At 35.3% G+C, this 15,322-nt stretch overlaps 1 protein-coding gene across 1 annotated transcript in view; it reads left to right on the plus strand.

The window, feature by feature from the left end:
* LOC149806650 (sterol carrier protein 2-like) overlaps positions 1 to 15,322 on the plus strand; it is a 91,949-nt gene that overhangs the window by 17,864 nt on the left and 58,763 nt on the right. Inside the window, exons 5-8 of the mRNA XM_089956167.1 lie at positions 5,251 to 5,314; positions 7,512 to 7,576; positions 8,066 to 8,192; positions 12,264 to 12,327. Coding sequence (XP_089812293.1) covers positions 5,251 to 5,314; positions 7,512 to 7,576; positions 8,066 to 8,192; positions 12,264 to 12,327 — 320 coding nt within the window. The remainder of the gene's footprint in view (positions 1 to 5,250; positions 5,315 to 7,511; positions 7,577 to 8,065; positions 8,193 to 12,263; positions 12,328 to 15,322) is intronic.

Here is a 15,322-nt window from a genome sequence, read left to right on the forward strand (position 1 = left end):
TATGCGATCTCTTCTCCAAAATGATAAGCATCTTTTTACGGTTTTTTTTTGTGTACTTTTTAAGATTTTTTTTTTGTGCACAAGAAAAATACATGTATATGAAATTTCTGGAGCCACGCCACAACCGCGTTATATTCGAATTCACGTTATAATGGAGCGCGCTATATAGCAGGGTCACACTGTACATTGATTAGTAAACTGTACTAATTGCCTTAAGGGTTAGATTAGGAAAATGGTCAGATAGAATATGGCTTTTCTATAGAAAAGATTATTTAAGCATAGGACATTTTGGTTTGCTATGTATATATCTTCAGTTTTCATCCAGATTGAGTTATGAAGAATGTTGGTACCTATTATTTTAATATGGTTGGATTTAGATGCACAAAAAGGGCAAAGTTATTGCAGTAATTTCACTCTAATGTTGAAATAACTAATCCCCTTTTACACACTGGAATTGGAGAGAAAATCTTCAATATATATATATATATAAGGCAATCAGTGAGCAATGTATAGAATTATCTAGAACACTCTGCTTTATTTCTGCTTTTTATTTGTTAAATATATTTGTTAAATATTTTTAGAATACTTTAATTCTGAAACAAATTGATCTTTTTATTTTAGACTTCATTCATGTGAAAAATTATACAAGGTCCAATTATAAAACCAACTTCAGTATGAGACTTTTATGGATCATTTGTGCTAAAAATTAAAAGACAAAAATTTAAGAAATCATGTACATGTATGTCATAATCAGTTTTATTCAGTGTACTTAGCTTTCTGACGGGAAAACAGTATCACATATATAGAAATGAAAAAAGTGAACTGTACATTTTTATTCATGATCACTGTATCTTTGTGTCTTTTCTGATTGGTAGGGTGAAATGCACACACACACACACACACACACACACACACACATTCCTAAACTGCAGTTTGCACCATGATCATTGTCTTGCAGCAGTTAATTTTATATTAAAGGGCAATTAGGGAGGGGTTCAGATGGATTCCTTTCTCTGCCATTTTCTTTCATTAATGCAAATTCTGGTGAAAGATACATCATTTTCCTTTCTTTTTTGGTAAGGCTGCAACACCTTTAATGAAGTTAATCACTAGCTTTGTTATATGCCCACCATAGGACAAAGCATATTATGCTCTGGTTTCCTTCTGTGTCAGTTGCCAATTCATTTTCATACAGTAACTACAGTAACCAAACTTGGGAGTTTTGCACTTGGGGTAAGGAAGAAACCTATCACATTTGAGCTCCAAGTAAAAGTCACTGTTGCTGAACAAAGAAGATTGGCTTCCACAAAATAAGTCAAGTTCTAGACCACTTACAGATACCAAACTTCGTATTTGACTTGCAATTGGGGCAAGGGAGAACCCAATTGATTTTTGGGTCAAAAGCCAAAAGGTCAAGGTCATTGTGACAGAAACAACATAAGCTGGTTCCACACATCGACTTCTCCAATTTCTACAGTTGCCTTACTTTATTGATGGTTTGCACAGAAGATGAATTAGAGCCCTTTCAATGTTTTGATCAAAAATACAATGGTGAGGATCACTCTGAAAGAAGGAGAATGATTTCTGTATAGTACCTTGACTTCTCCATTACCTAAAGTTAATAGACTCAGTTAGCTCGTACTTGGTGTAAAGAATAACCTTATCAATGTAGGGGTCAAATGTCAAGGGTGAAAGTCAGTGTCACTGAAAGAATTATAAAGGATTTCCACACAATAACATTTAGTTCTGTGTAACATATCTGGACCAAATTTTGTGCCAGGATTGCACGTGGGGTAAGGAAGAAGCATTTTAATTTTGGGTAAAAAAATCTCAAAGGTCAGGGTCACTGTAAAAGATGAACTATAATATTATTTCTGCATCAAAATAAAAGTTTTTTCTGCACAAAAAATTTAAGTTATAAATATAGGGAAGTATTAAACTTGGAGTGGGAATATTATGTGCCATTCATGATATTGATGGGCAGATGTGTTGTGCAAAGCCTATGGAATGTTGGCCCATCAGAGGTTAAGTGATTCATAAGCACCATTGGTTCTGCAGAGAACAATATATTCTTTATCTACTGAAAATTGGCGGGCACATTCCTTGTAGTTGATATAGGTATCAATGGGCTAGGGCACATTTTATAATTTTATAAAAATCAATTTGCCTCATGCCGAAAGATTCAGCTTACCTTTGGGAGATTTAAGCTTGCCCAAAAATGTCAGTAATGAAAGTTAAAAATAATTTGGAAGAAAATATAGGATATATTTTTTAAAGTGTTGTATTTATTTTACAAATGAAACAATTTTTGCACAGGTCAGCAAAGTTTTTACAAAGATAGTACATGCAGACAGATATTTAGTTTACAAAAAATCTGTTTAAACTGATACCTGGAGAAATATGATGACTCACTAGTTAAAAAATTAAAGACAGTTAGATAGAAATATACTTGACTGGAAGTTTCTTGCACTTTCTATTTTACAATACTATTTTTCATTGAAAATAATGCACATAAATAGAAATTTCTCTACAATGTAGGATTTAAGCAGCCTGTTCAAGAATCTTCTGTTTCACCCTAATGGGTGGACTAATTCCCATCACAAGGTCCTGATATTTTCTACACAGAAAAGTGCCATCTATTCAATAGCAGCCGGTTTTGTATTACTGATATCTAAACTAGACTTTTTGTAATGATTTATTTGTACTAACAATTGAATGATCTCAGAATACTTTTTTCAATGTACTGTGTCACCCCGCTATAATGCGATAATTGGGGTCCAAAAAATTGGATCGTGTTAATAGTGGGGTCGTGTTAGTGCGGGGTTTTGACAGTATTTTCCTTTTTTTTTTCAGAGAACAACTCACTGGCACATATAGGTGTATTCATGTCTAATGTATATCAAGAATAGAGTATCAGCACTGTTTACTATCATGCCATCATGGCATGCAGTTCATCCATAAATGCGTGTAATTCCATTACACACAGATTTTAAATATTCAGTAATTTTGTCTCAGATCATTGTGTCTGAATTCCACGCTTAATATATAGCATGAACAGAGTGTTAACACCTTTTATTTGCCGTCTGATATCGTACTGTCAGGGCCTGCAATTAATCCATAATATATGTAATTCCATTGTAAAAATTTCATACATATTTAAACTATTCAATAATTTTGTCACAGATCATTATGTGTCTGAATTCAGTAGGAAAAATTAACAACAAAATTAGGTTAAGAAAGATGAAGCACATGTATGGTTCATTACATTCCAGGGTCTATAAACGGTGTCTGTACAACTTTCATACTGCTAAAATTTTCTCATATGCATTTCTGTGTACTTTTATCCATTGTAAATTTCCAATAATTAATGCACGAATGCCTATTTGTTTGAACGACTGCAGCAAGAATAATTAACAATCAACACATGCTTTCAGCATGCATATAACTTTTACTTCAGATTTTGTGGATATTGAAAGAAACATGTGAAAACTACTATACTAACCATTGTGCAAAGTGCAGAGAACAACTTGGTGTTTGTGAACTTGCTTTTCCATAACGGTAAAATATTTTTATAAAAAAAATAGGAAATTAATAATGAGTTCATAAGCAAACACCATGCACATTTAAAACCTGAGAACTAGGTACAGTAGGCCTGCAATGGTCACGAGTCACTTTTATAAAAAAATTATAAGCTGAAAGCATGCACAGTTTCTTACCCTATCAGTTGACCAGCTAATAAAGCAGACATTATTTACTGATCAACTGATTGTGTCTAATAACACCACAAAGCCAAGTAAACATGTTGGCAGTTTTCATTTTTTTATGTTTGTTAACTTGTGAGAATCTTTTATCAACCACCACATTTTCTGCTGCTTGGTTGTATATGCAGTTAAAAAAGAAGCACATCCTGTCTATTGTTTGAGCAATGATTGTATGCAGAATTAATTGAAGACAATCACAAAGACGACTTACTGGCTTTACTCATGGAGAAGTAATAAGTAACATTTCTGATGTTTATTTGGCATAACACTTCAAGAACCTGGTGAAATTGTTAAATTTCAGAAACCACGCCACGATCGTATTGTATTCGAATTCATATGCGAACTCTTCCCTAAAATGATAATAAACATTTTACACACTATTTCTTGTACTTTAAAAAAAGTATTTTTCGGAGTACAAGAAAAATACACGTACATGTATTGCAAATTTCAGGAACCATGCCATGATCATGTTATAATCAAATTCATATGTGGTCTCTTCCCCAAAATGGTAATACATTTTTTTATACACTATTTCACATACTTTGAACAGAAAATACTTTTTCATATGCGAATGAATATATGCAATTTCGGGAGCCATGCCACAACCATGTTATATCCAAATTCATGTTATCATGGGGCACGTTATAGTGAGGTAGCACTGTATTTATGTAACAATTATCACCCAGTCACCTTGAAATTGGTGACATGCATCAAAATAGTTTTTCACAAGCTGACTTTTGAGAACTTTTATTTGTACCCATTTAATTAATTGCTAAATGGTAAGTATCTAATGGGGTCCTGCAAAATTTGACAAAAATAATAGATGATAAACACCATCTGTAGGTGCTAGAGTTTTGGTACATCGATCACACATGTTGATAATCAAAAGATATCTTCCAGGTTATATTATTAACAATTTTCAGTCACCCTGAAATTGGTGAAAACAATCTCTGACCAGCTGACTTTTTTAAAAGATTCAGCAAGCTTGGCACATTTTTTAGTCACAATCTGCAGATGGCTAGGTTAGAATTTGAAAGTCCATGAACCCATAATCAGAATCAAAATGTTATGATTAACAAGAAACTGTTAATTTAAAATATATGGTTTATAATCACATTCAAGTTGACATATTTTTTACTGCAAATTTGATTCATGCACGGTATGGATCATCTTGTAAGCATGACATACCAAATAATTTTATAAATCTGAAATGTGTATATGGTATGCACTGTGTTTATCCATTATATGAATTCATTACATAATACTTGTATCTTCAGTTATTTGGATTTTAATAATTTTTAAATATTACCAGTAAATGTAATTCTATCCACTGCAATATTTTGACTGTGTATTTACCAGCAAGTATATTGCTTCCATTTTTGAGCAAGGGAAGTTCTGGGACCAAAAAGTACTTAATTTTTTCAGGGATTTCATTTTCAGTTTTTTTTTATTTTGAGAGCTTTCAATGCATTTTTTTCCTCTTTGACAGGTGAATAACAACTGTGCTACAGGATCCACAGCCCTAGTAATGGCCAAACAGCTTGTCGAAGGAGGTGAGTTAAATTGGGAGTGGCAGCTTTCATAATTCTTATTACTATATTAATCCATCAGATTCAAAGTGAGTGGCTGAGTGGTCTAAAGTGCTCACTGTTCCGGATCACTGCCATCTCACCTCTGTCTGCGTGGGTTCGAGTCCAAGGATCGGCTAGTGTGGGTACGTGGGAAAGCCTGTCAGTAGCTTCTCGTGGGTTGGTGGTTCTTCCCTGGGTTTTCCAGGGTTCTTCCTCCACAAGTTATACTGGCCGCCATGTATAGCCTATCTTGTGCTGAAAAATGGCGTTAAACCCTAGAACAACAACAACAACATCAAAGCTGTCATATGAATCTGTAAGTTGTATTCGGATAATATATAGGCTGGCACATCTTACTAGTGATGATAAAGCACTTAATTCACAATTCATGCATGATCTACTTACTGTTCTAATTGAAAATATTGCAAATTTTTGCAACCGGTTATTGTTCAGTTCATTTAAGCCTGAAAAATATATAAATACTATTAACCCTCTTCTTTCCCTTGTTTGTTTCACTTGACAGAATTTATTTTTAATGATTGTAGGCATCATGAATTATATGAAATTTGTCCACAAATTTCTTATTCTTCATGTCTCTTGCTTTGTCTCTCTCTCTGTCTCTCTCTCTCTCTGTCTCTCTCTCTCTCTGCACACATATAATGATTGCATTCACATTGATTTCATTAGATCTGGGGAATCATGGTAACTCGGGTAGAGTGTCAGTCTTGTAATCCAAAGGTTGCAGGTTTGATACCTGCCCAAGTTGGTTGCCTAAATGTGTGTCCTTGGGAAAAACATTTGGCCCCCATTTCCTACCCATTATGTAACCAGAAATGTGTTACAAGTTGTGTTGTAAGACATTCATTAGAACTGACAGTGCTGACATGGCAGTAACTGTAAGCGAGTTAGATGTCACAAATGGAGCATCCTCTTTGAAAAAAATGTCGAACCTCCTCTTTGGGAATATTTTTTTAGAAATTAAAAGCTTATATTTTCAAATTGAAAATAAAAGCATGTTACAAAAATGTCAGGGCACAGGGATGCATAAAGAACTTTGGGGATTTCCCAGCATCATTCTGAACCATCCCAAGGGAAGTTGGGTCACAGTGATCAAATTTTCTCACACAAATGACTTTGCTGTTAAAAGTTAACACCCTTGTAACAGTTTTATATTCCTAGCAAATCTCCAGGTTTATGTACAATGTTTCTTAGGAAATTTTAGTGTTCCTTCCTTCATTCTAAACCACTCCAGTGAAATGGAGGTTACCTTTTCTTCCACAAATGACTCATGTCTGCAGGTAACTCCTGAGTATGTGTTTTGTTCACTTAGCATATTTCAATCAGTAGATATGCTATCTTCATGGAACCTTGTCAGGGTGTTCTTGGCATTTTTCTGAACCCAGCACAAGGGAAATAGGTTACATGGATTAGTTTTCTACACTAATGACATTATTATTTTACAATTCATCACAGTTTAAAAGTTTTTGTCTTACTGAAAAATCTTAATCTGTAGAAATGTCATGGTTATGGAACTTGGTCAGGATGTTCCTTGTATAATTCTAAACCACCGAAGGTGAAACGTGGTCACAGTGACCCACTTTCTTACACTAATGGCCATGTTATTTACAAGTAAACTGAAATTTCCAGCAGAAGGCTTTCATTATTAGAAACTTTCCCATTGGAGATTTAAATTGCAATGACCTACTTTTAATGCATGAATAAATGATTATGTTATATGGAGTAGTCACATGACATCCAAGCATGGACATACTCATGCTTGCACGAATGGATTGGAAAGTATCAAAAGGGTACGTGAATTTTCTTCAAAAAGTGCAGAAATAACAATTATTACATTAGAAAAACAATGTATAGGTCAGCTTGGTTGTCTCCCTGACAACTCATTTCCCAGTTGTTGCTACCGTTACTTTTTATGTGAAATTGATCCCTACTCCCCTTCCCATTTCAAAATATTGCATTGTTATGGAAATGTTGTATTTAATGGAGTGATTCTAGTGTTTGTTTAAACAATCATCTCATTCCTGGACACCATTAATCTTGTGACACTCTGATTTAGAACAAAGTTTTTAATAATCTCACTTAAACCCAAAAATCATATAATATCCATGGCCGTTTTTTGGCATTCCTTTAGTTGTAAATTCTCCTTATATCTCTTTTCTAGGAATTGCTGATTGTGTATTGGCACTTGGATTTGAAAAAATGAGTAGAGGATCACTCAAATCCACGGTATGCAGCCGAAAGACTTTCATATAATTGTATTACCAGTTTTACGTAATGTAGAATTGTGAAAGTATTGACATTCTGTATGAAACAATGTTTTCTCCAAATATTTTGCAGAAAATATGTATGTATAAAGTCATGTAATATACTTTACCTTTTGAAATAGAGACTTCGTGCTTGAAGATATGATTGGAAACGTAGATTAAATGGACACAATAAATTTAAAATTTGATAAAGCCCTTGGGAGCAGGTCTAGTTTGGGAGAATTTTTGAATGGTGAGAAATGAGTAACTGAGAGAATCAAGAGAATGATGTGGTTTAAATCCAGGTTTATAACAAAATTATTACAACATTAAATTTGACCACTTTTGTTTATATAATCTACTTCACGAGCGCATAGTAATGAAAATGTTGGGAAATGCTTCTTTGCTGCTGATTTTGTGTTCAATGCATCATAATTTGTAAATATCATAATTTTTGTTTTCTCTTTTCCAGTACCGTGATAGGACAAATCCGCTTGACCAGCATGTGAAGGTTTTGGCAGAGACGTATGGAATTACTCATGGTCCCCTTGCAGCACAGATGTTTGGTGATGCTGGGAGAGAGCACATGGAAAAATATGGTGAGCAGTACTTTGAAATTTATGCGTCTTGGCTTACAGGGAAACCATATTATTCCTCATTAAATTCTTAGCTATTGTACCAATTTTCAGAGTTGTGGCAGATCTGATAGCCCAGTTGTGGAACGCAAATTATTCTTATAAAAGGATCATGTTGCATGCTATGAATAGAATTTTGTATATTTTCCAGCAACACACATGTGATCGTTAAATTGTCCCACTGGCACTTACATTGGTGAAAGTTCTTCATAGATAGAAATTCCATCTTCAGAATGTCCTGTTATGTATATTTGATTTAATTTATATTTGATTTAATTTAATTGTTTGGTTGTTAGTTTTAATTTTTTTAGATTCCATTACATGCTATTGTAATGTAACTTTATTTACTGGAATTGAGTACAGTTCAAAATTTTTTTATTTTTGATGTAAACAACTTTATGGAAACATTCCAGTTCCTGACCTTGATTCAGAACCAGTGATAGTTTAGAGTAAACAACTTTTTAAAATTTTTTTTATTCTTTCTCAGAGTAAGATTCATAAAGGGAAACGAGGCGATACTTGGAGTATGTGACAAATAACATGTAGCAGTTGTTTAAAAAACTGGTTTTGCCAGAATATTAATCCACATCCGGGCATTGGGGCCCTGAGTGGCCGAGTGGTCTAAAGTGCTCTCCATCACGGATCACTGCCATCTCACCTCTGCCTGCGTGGGTTCGAGTCTTGGGCTCAGCCAATGTGGATATGTGAGAAAGCTTGCCAGTAGCTTCTCGTGGGTCAGTGGTTCTTTCTGGGGTTTTCCTGGGTTTTTCCTCCACCATTAATACTGGCCGCCATGTATAGCCTATCTTGTGCTGAAAAATGGCATTAAACCCAATAACAACAACAACAACAACATCCGGGCATTTGTTTTGCATTGTAGTTGTATGCCACAATCTGAGTTTTCTATTTATGTGCATTATTTTCAATGAAAAATAACAGTATTGTAAAAGAGCTTTGCCACCCTAGACCACCCACCAGGGCTTTGCAATGATACCACATGGGGTCGAGGAAACACCCCTGGAATCCATGCCTACTTTTCAGCATTGTGGTTTTTCCCAACTTTCACCCATGCATTTAGAGTATGGTGCCCAAAACAATCGTCATATAATTTCATCATTTAGTGTTGGGTGATTGCTTTCAGTAAGATGCTCCACAAACACACGTGTCCAACTACTCATTTCTTTGATAAAGTAATCACAGGCCATACTTCCAGTTTGCCAATTAACTATTAAAGAAACAGTCATGTAAATGCTCATCTTTTGTCAGTACACTAACATTTGGTGTCAGGGTCTTTTATCTTTGACAGTTGTGTATGACAGTTGCCTCTGTTGACAAATGTAACTGAAGGAATTACAAAAAAAAGTAATCATAATTGCTGTTGAACATTTAATTGGTTTGTTGGGTAATGGCTGAATAAAAATACCATGTGGATAATTTACAGTCACCTGACAGTTTATATGCAGAATTAATTGTATTGGATTAATGATATTGTTAACTTTAAAGATATCAACTCTGTTACTGTGAAAAACATAAATTCATTGGGTGAGCACAAATTTAAAGTCACAATGAAATATATTAAAAAAACCAATAATATGCAATAGACTGGTACCCTTGGTGAGCCATGCAGTTGATGCTTTCCCTCTCCCCTGATAATTTCTCCCCAAATTTGCACTCCATCTGACTTGGCATTCTAAGGAACTGCCTATTTCTCCTTTACCTATATTGACTGGCTGCCCTTGGTTGCTACTATTTTTGTTTTGCAGCTACATTATTTAAAATACATTTTGTGACAGAATCTTGTGAATGCAGGTAGTTTTAGAGTTTTTTGATGGTTCACTCTGACGCTTAGTACATATGATGGTCATCATATGAAGATGTGCATATCATCAAATTATTGTGCTCCTGCAAGTTTTGTTAGAAAAGTGTAGCAGGATGTAGTGTATGGCAGAATCTTGTGAACACTTTTAGTCTCAGTTTTCAGGGGTGATCTGAATTTGACTTATTTGCAAGCATGATGGTAGCTAATTGGAAACATTGTAGCAGCAAGTTTCAGCAATCTCCAACTTGAATAAATCATTTTATGAATCTTCAGTTCATAAATATTGGCAAACACATTTATTTATCAGTTTGAAAGGTTTAGGGCCCTGCTTCAACATGCAGAAGCCTTGTTAAGTGACTGCCATTCACATTTCTTATAACCACCAAAACTCTTCAAACTTTGTACAGGGTTTTGGTTTGGTGCCTTATGGCACAGCAACTCAAATAGGTTATTTAGTTCCCAAGCATTTGGAGTAAAGATCCTTGCCCAAAGACACACCACAGTAGATGACCCAAGCTTGTCTGCTGGTAGGATTCAAACCCGCACATTTCAGTTGTGAGTATGGAACTCTAACCACTGATCCACCACAGCTTCCCTTATGCACAGTAGGTGAAATGCCTAATACACTTTTAAGAGTTCATGCCATTCAAAGTTTAGGTCCTTTCAGGTTATTGGCCACTTTCCATCTGTCTTGATTACCACTTGTAACCAGCATAGCTTAGGAACCATATGACATATATGGTTGCAAATTGGCATGTGCATATATAAATGACCTAAATGTGCCTTTTATGGGTTTTGTCTTGCCAACTCCATTTTGGATTGAGTTATGGCCCTTGAAAATGAACTTGACATCTTAACATAGTGTGTTGCTTGTAATCTGCACAGCTCAAGAACTATTGAACATATTTTGACACTATTTGGTATGAATATCGTTTCATTGACCTAGCTATGATGTTGCTTTAAACTGAAATAACTGAAGAACTATTCAACGTATTCTGATGCAATATGGGATAAACATTGTCGCATAGATTTACATGTACCTTTTATCAGTTTAGTCTCTTCCACTTTGGACAAAGTTATGCCCCCTGTCAAGTAGATTCTTTTCCTTGCATGAGAACACAGATTGTTACGTAGTTCAAGAATTAGTCAACATATTCTGATGGAATTTGGTATGAACATTCTTCTGATGGATTTGGTATGAACATTGTCTTTGACCTAGTGCTGTTTGTTGTTTTTGCTTCGTCTAGAATTTGGCCAGAGTTGTAGCCCATTAAAGTGAAACTGAAGTTAATAATTGAATGAATAAAAATGAAGAGGACAACATAGCATAAACAACAGGGAAAATTCCATCAAAATCGGTTATGAACTTTTTGAGATATTTAAGCGCTACAAATTTCAAGGGAAATAACTCTGGTCATTCTCATTTATATTCATGAGTTTTGTTCACTATGATAGAAGGGATAGAAGATTTTTTTTTCTTTTTAAATATCTCTTATAATACAAATTAAACGTAATTTTGTTAATTTTTAAGTAGAAATGTTTGAAAGATTGTTCAATACATTTAGATATTTATTTGATACTCTTAGAAGCATTGAGATTTGAAATTTAAATGATTAAATAAAATTTAAATTACTTAAATCTTTGCAATAATTCTGGTTATTATTAGCCACATTTGAATGTAAATCTTGAAATGCTCATGACTTAAAAATTCTTGTCATATTTTGGCTGAAATTTCACGTTGTTTATGACCTCTTTACTTTTAAAATGTTTATTTCTAAACTTTTCATTGTCATTTCAAGATCAGCTTCAGATCTTTGCATGGGAATTTTTTTTTTAAAAAGCATAGGCCTGGAGCTGCTCAATATATATTCTAAGTAATTTGATGTAGACATTGTTTAACAGATAGATGTAGCTTTTTGTAGGTTTGGTCTCACCTACTTCAATTTGGACAGAGTTTTGGTCCTTGTTGTTCAGCATCATATCTTTAAATAAGATGTTACTTGTATTGATGAATCTTGAAGGAGTGGGATTTAAAATGTTTCACATAATCAGGAGGAGTTATAGCTTCGAAATGCTATATTCTCCATACATTGATTTCCCTCATTAGCAGATTGTCACATCCTTTGTTAAATTCGGTCCATGACTTCATTGTATCTAAATAGTATAGAAATGAAGGGATTTTATGATGCAAAAGATCTGTATTAATCTTCTTACAGGTACTAAGCCAGAGCATTTTGCCAAAATAGCCTGGAAGAATCACAAACATTCAACCAATAATCCGTAAGTTTCATGCATTCTTTTGCTTTGTTTATTTCTGTGATGGTTTAATATTAATAGTTGTGAAAGAGGCAAATAAAATATGACAGCAGAGGCCAACACTAAATGTGATGAGGTGTTTGAATTACTACCCATCTACAACTATCCCCTTGTATCATGTTACCATTTATAAGTCATGTGATCAACATTAGCAGCTGATGAAGGCAGTGTGATATTGCTGAAAATTTTGAACTCTTTGAGATATTTATGCTCAGAGTATGGGAAATTAGTAATGATTATGAATTATCCATAGTAAGGAAGGAGGCAACCTTTTGAGTTGTATTTTTCTCTTTGTTAGAGAAATACTGCCCTAGATATGTTTAGAGTCCAGCAGGACTTGGGATAGACCTAGAGATCCCAGGAGTGTGTGAGATCTTTCTCTTCATTAGAGAAATACTGCCATATATGTGTGTATGTGTGTGTGTGTATGTGAGTGTTCATAATAATAGTTTTTATAAGGGTCATAAGTTAATGACATTATTAATATTGATATCCTGTGATTGCAATTTACATTTTAAAGATGAGTGAAGTTTCAGGTGATTCATTTATAAAATTTCAGGGTTGAGTCATACTATTAGTACAAGTAAATATCATGTGATCCAACAAGGAAATGAGTTCTTAAAAAGACCCGGCTGAAATTTTATATTAGTGTAGAACAGCTGATGTTGTTTATGAGATCAGATTATTCTAGAATTTATGTGTGACAATCTATCAATTGCATTTTCGTAATCTATGTAATAGAATTATTACACAGAATTAGGCATTCTTTATAGTTCCACAAGTCTTGGAAGTTATTCAGTTATTTTGAGAGTAAAATCATTTATTTGATTTGATCATTTGTTGGGATTAAATTACAGTGCTCAAAATATTTCAGATTAAGTGGAATAATAGATGTCAAGTAAATACTATGAATTCACTTAAAGACCGTAGGGATTTATAGCTATTATATCGAAATGATTTTTCTGTAATGTTGATAAATTAGCACAGTACAGACCATCATTTGGAATACCTTTGGAACTCATTTGGATTGCTTAATACTTATGAGCTGATACCCTGATGTCTGAGCAGATAGGATATTGCAAGATGATGGTCTGCTCTGTCTGATCAAGTGGAGCTAAACAAAGAGGAAGTGGGCCAGAACTCACCCTTCTAGATGGTCTAGGACAGATGAGAGGCACTTAAGTATTTGACTCAAAAGAAAAAGGATGATTCTACCCTCTCTCTCGCACTTTATCCCTCTCCCCCACATCCAGTTTCAAACCCAGGTGGCATTGGTGATTGGTTACCAGGACACTGGTTACTGTTGCCTGCGATGTCCATGGCAATCCCTGCAGAGCTGCTTTACCTCAGTAGGGATGTTGCTTTGGAGACTTCCAAAGTCTTGCTGGAAATATCAAGAACCTACTAGTCCAGATCATTGGATGAGATGCTCCTAACAGGGACCTCATTTGCTCTCGAGCATATCAGGATTTAAGGGACCAATCAGCTCTGGACACTTACTGTGGCTTCTGGTACATCACAACCAGCCAAGAAGCACGCTTTCCCTTATTGCCCCATGGAACTTTCTTACAGATGCAACCTCAGCAATTCCCAACGCAACCTCAGTTTAACTGTCTCCTTGCCTGTCTTCCAGAGATGTTTTTGGAAGGCCAAAGGAGAAAATTTTCCAATTCCTTCCACTTTCCTATGTAGTGGTGTTAGGTCTGGCCCTTTCCTGCTGTACCTGCCTCTTCACATCATTCCAAAGGAGCTTGATCACCCATCTTCTTTCGCCACTCCAAACTGGTCAAGTTAATGAGAAGAGGTACACATGTTTATACAGAGGTATACAGTTGAGAGTGTAATAATGACCAGGCTCTGGCTTTTTATTTCTGGAATTTCAGGTCTCAAGAATGACAGAATGCACTTAATCAACCTTTCTGTCTGAAATGGTTTTCTTCAGGAAAATTGCTTCAGATTTTGGACAACCGTGTTGGTCAGGCATGCCTTGAGGTTTCCAACTGGTCTGTCTCCATTGATTTTCAGATACATTTCTTCACATTCCCATCTTCCTTGCCTCCACTGTCAGAATTTTTACCAGGGCTATGGAGTAGTCACACTTTACCTGAGGTCTCTAGGGATTCCCATCTTCTAGTCTTTCACAACTGGTTGGTGCAATGTCCTTAGAGGTTCCCTCCTGAAGAACTTGGTTCTCTTAGGAAGACTTTTCTTGTGCTGTCTCCATTTCTGTTTTGGTGAACTAGGAACTGCACAAGGACCCTCTATCTACAGGATCACCCTCAGATCCAATTTTTACCACCACCTGAGTTGGTGACAGTCTAAGATTGAGGCTGAGTGCTCATCTGGAGCCACAGGGCATTGTTCTTCACAGATCATTGTCCTGGGTTCAGTGAGCCAGGGCAGTGAATGTCTTCAGTCTAAATGGGATTGTCTATTCATGTACACCCACCCACCTTTCACACTGATTCAGCAAGTATATTTTCATCTGGCTTTCCTGTGACCACTACAGTCTTGGTTCAGTGATCTTCTTGACCAGTTGGTACACAAGCTCAAGAGTTTACACAGAGGTCTGCTGTCACTGTACAGGGTGTCTCTGCTTCACAGCCACGCACAGATTTCTCCACCTTCAGACTTGACTCATCCCTAGCAAATAAATCCACCAGTTATTGAACATGGTTATTAATGATATTGCCCATGATATATAATTCCAGGGTTTATGATGCAAAGTGAAAAGTCTTTTATCCTGTTTGTCAGTCTTAAGTGCAGTGGCCAACATCTCTTTATCCTTCAAAGAGAGAGAATGTTCAGTGTTCACTGTTAGAGTGTGATAAGGCAGCCCCTTTTCAGCACACACAGATTTTCTTGAGATCCTGCAATCAAATCTGCTTGAATTCTTATCTTTCTGATCACATCAGTTATTTTGAGCGTCAGAAATTGTTTTGTTGTTCATTGATATCTA

Source organism: Sinohyriopsis cumingii, chromosome 1 (genome assembly GCF_028554795.1).
Source record: "Sinohyriopsis cumingii isolate HCF-2022 chromosome 1, ASM2855479v2, whole genome shotgun sequence".
Lineage (NCBI taxonomy): Eukaryota > Metazoa > Mollusca > Bivalvia > Unionida > Unionidae > Sinohyriopsis > Sinohyriopsis cumingii.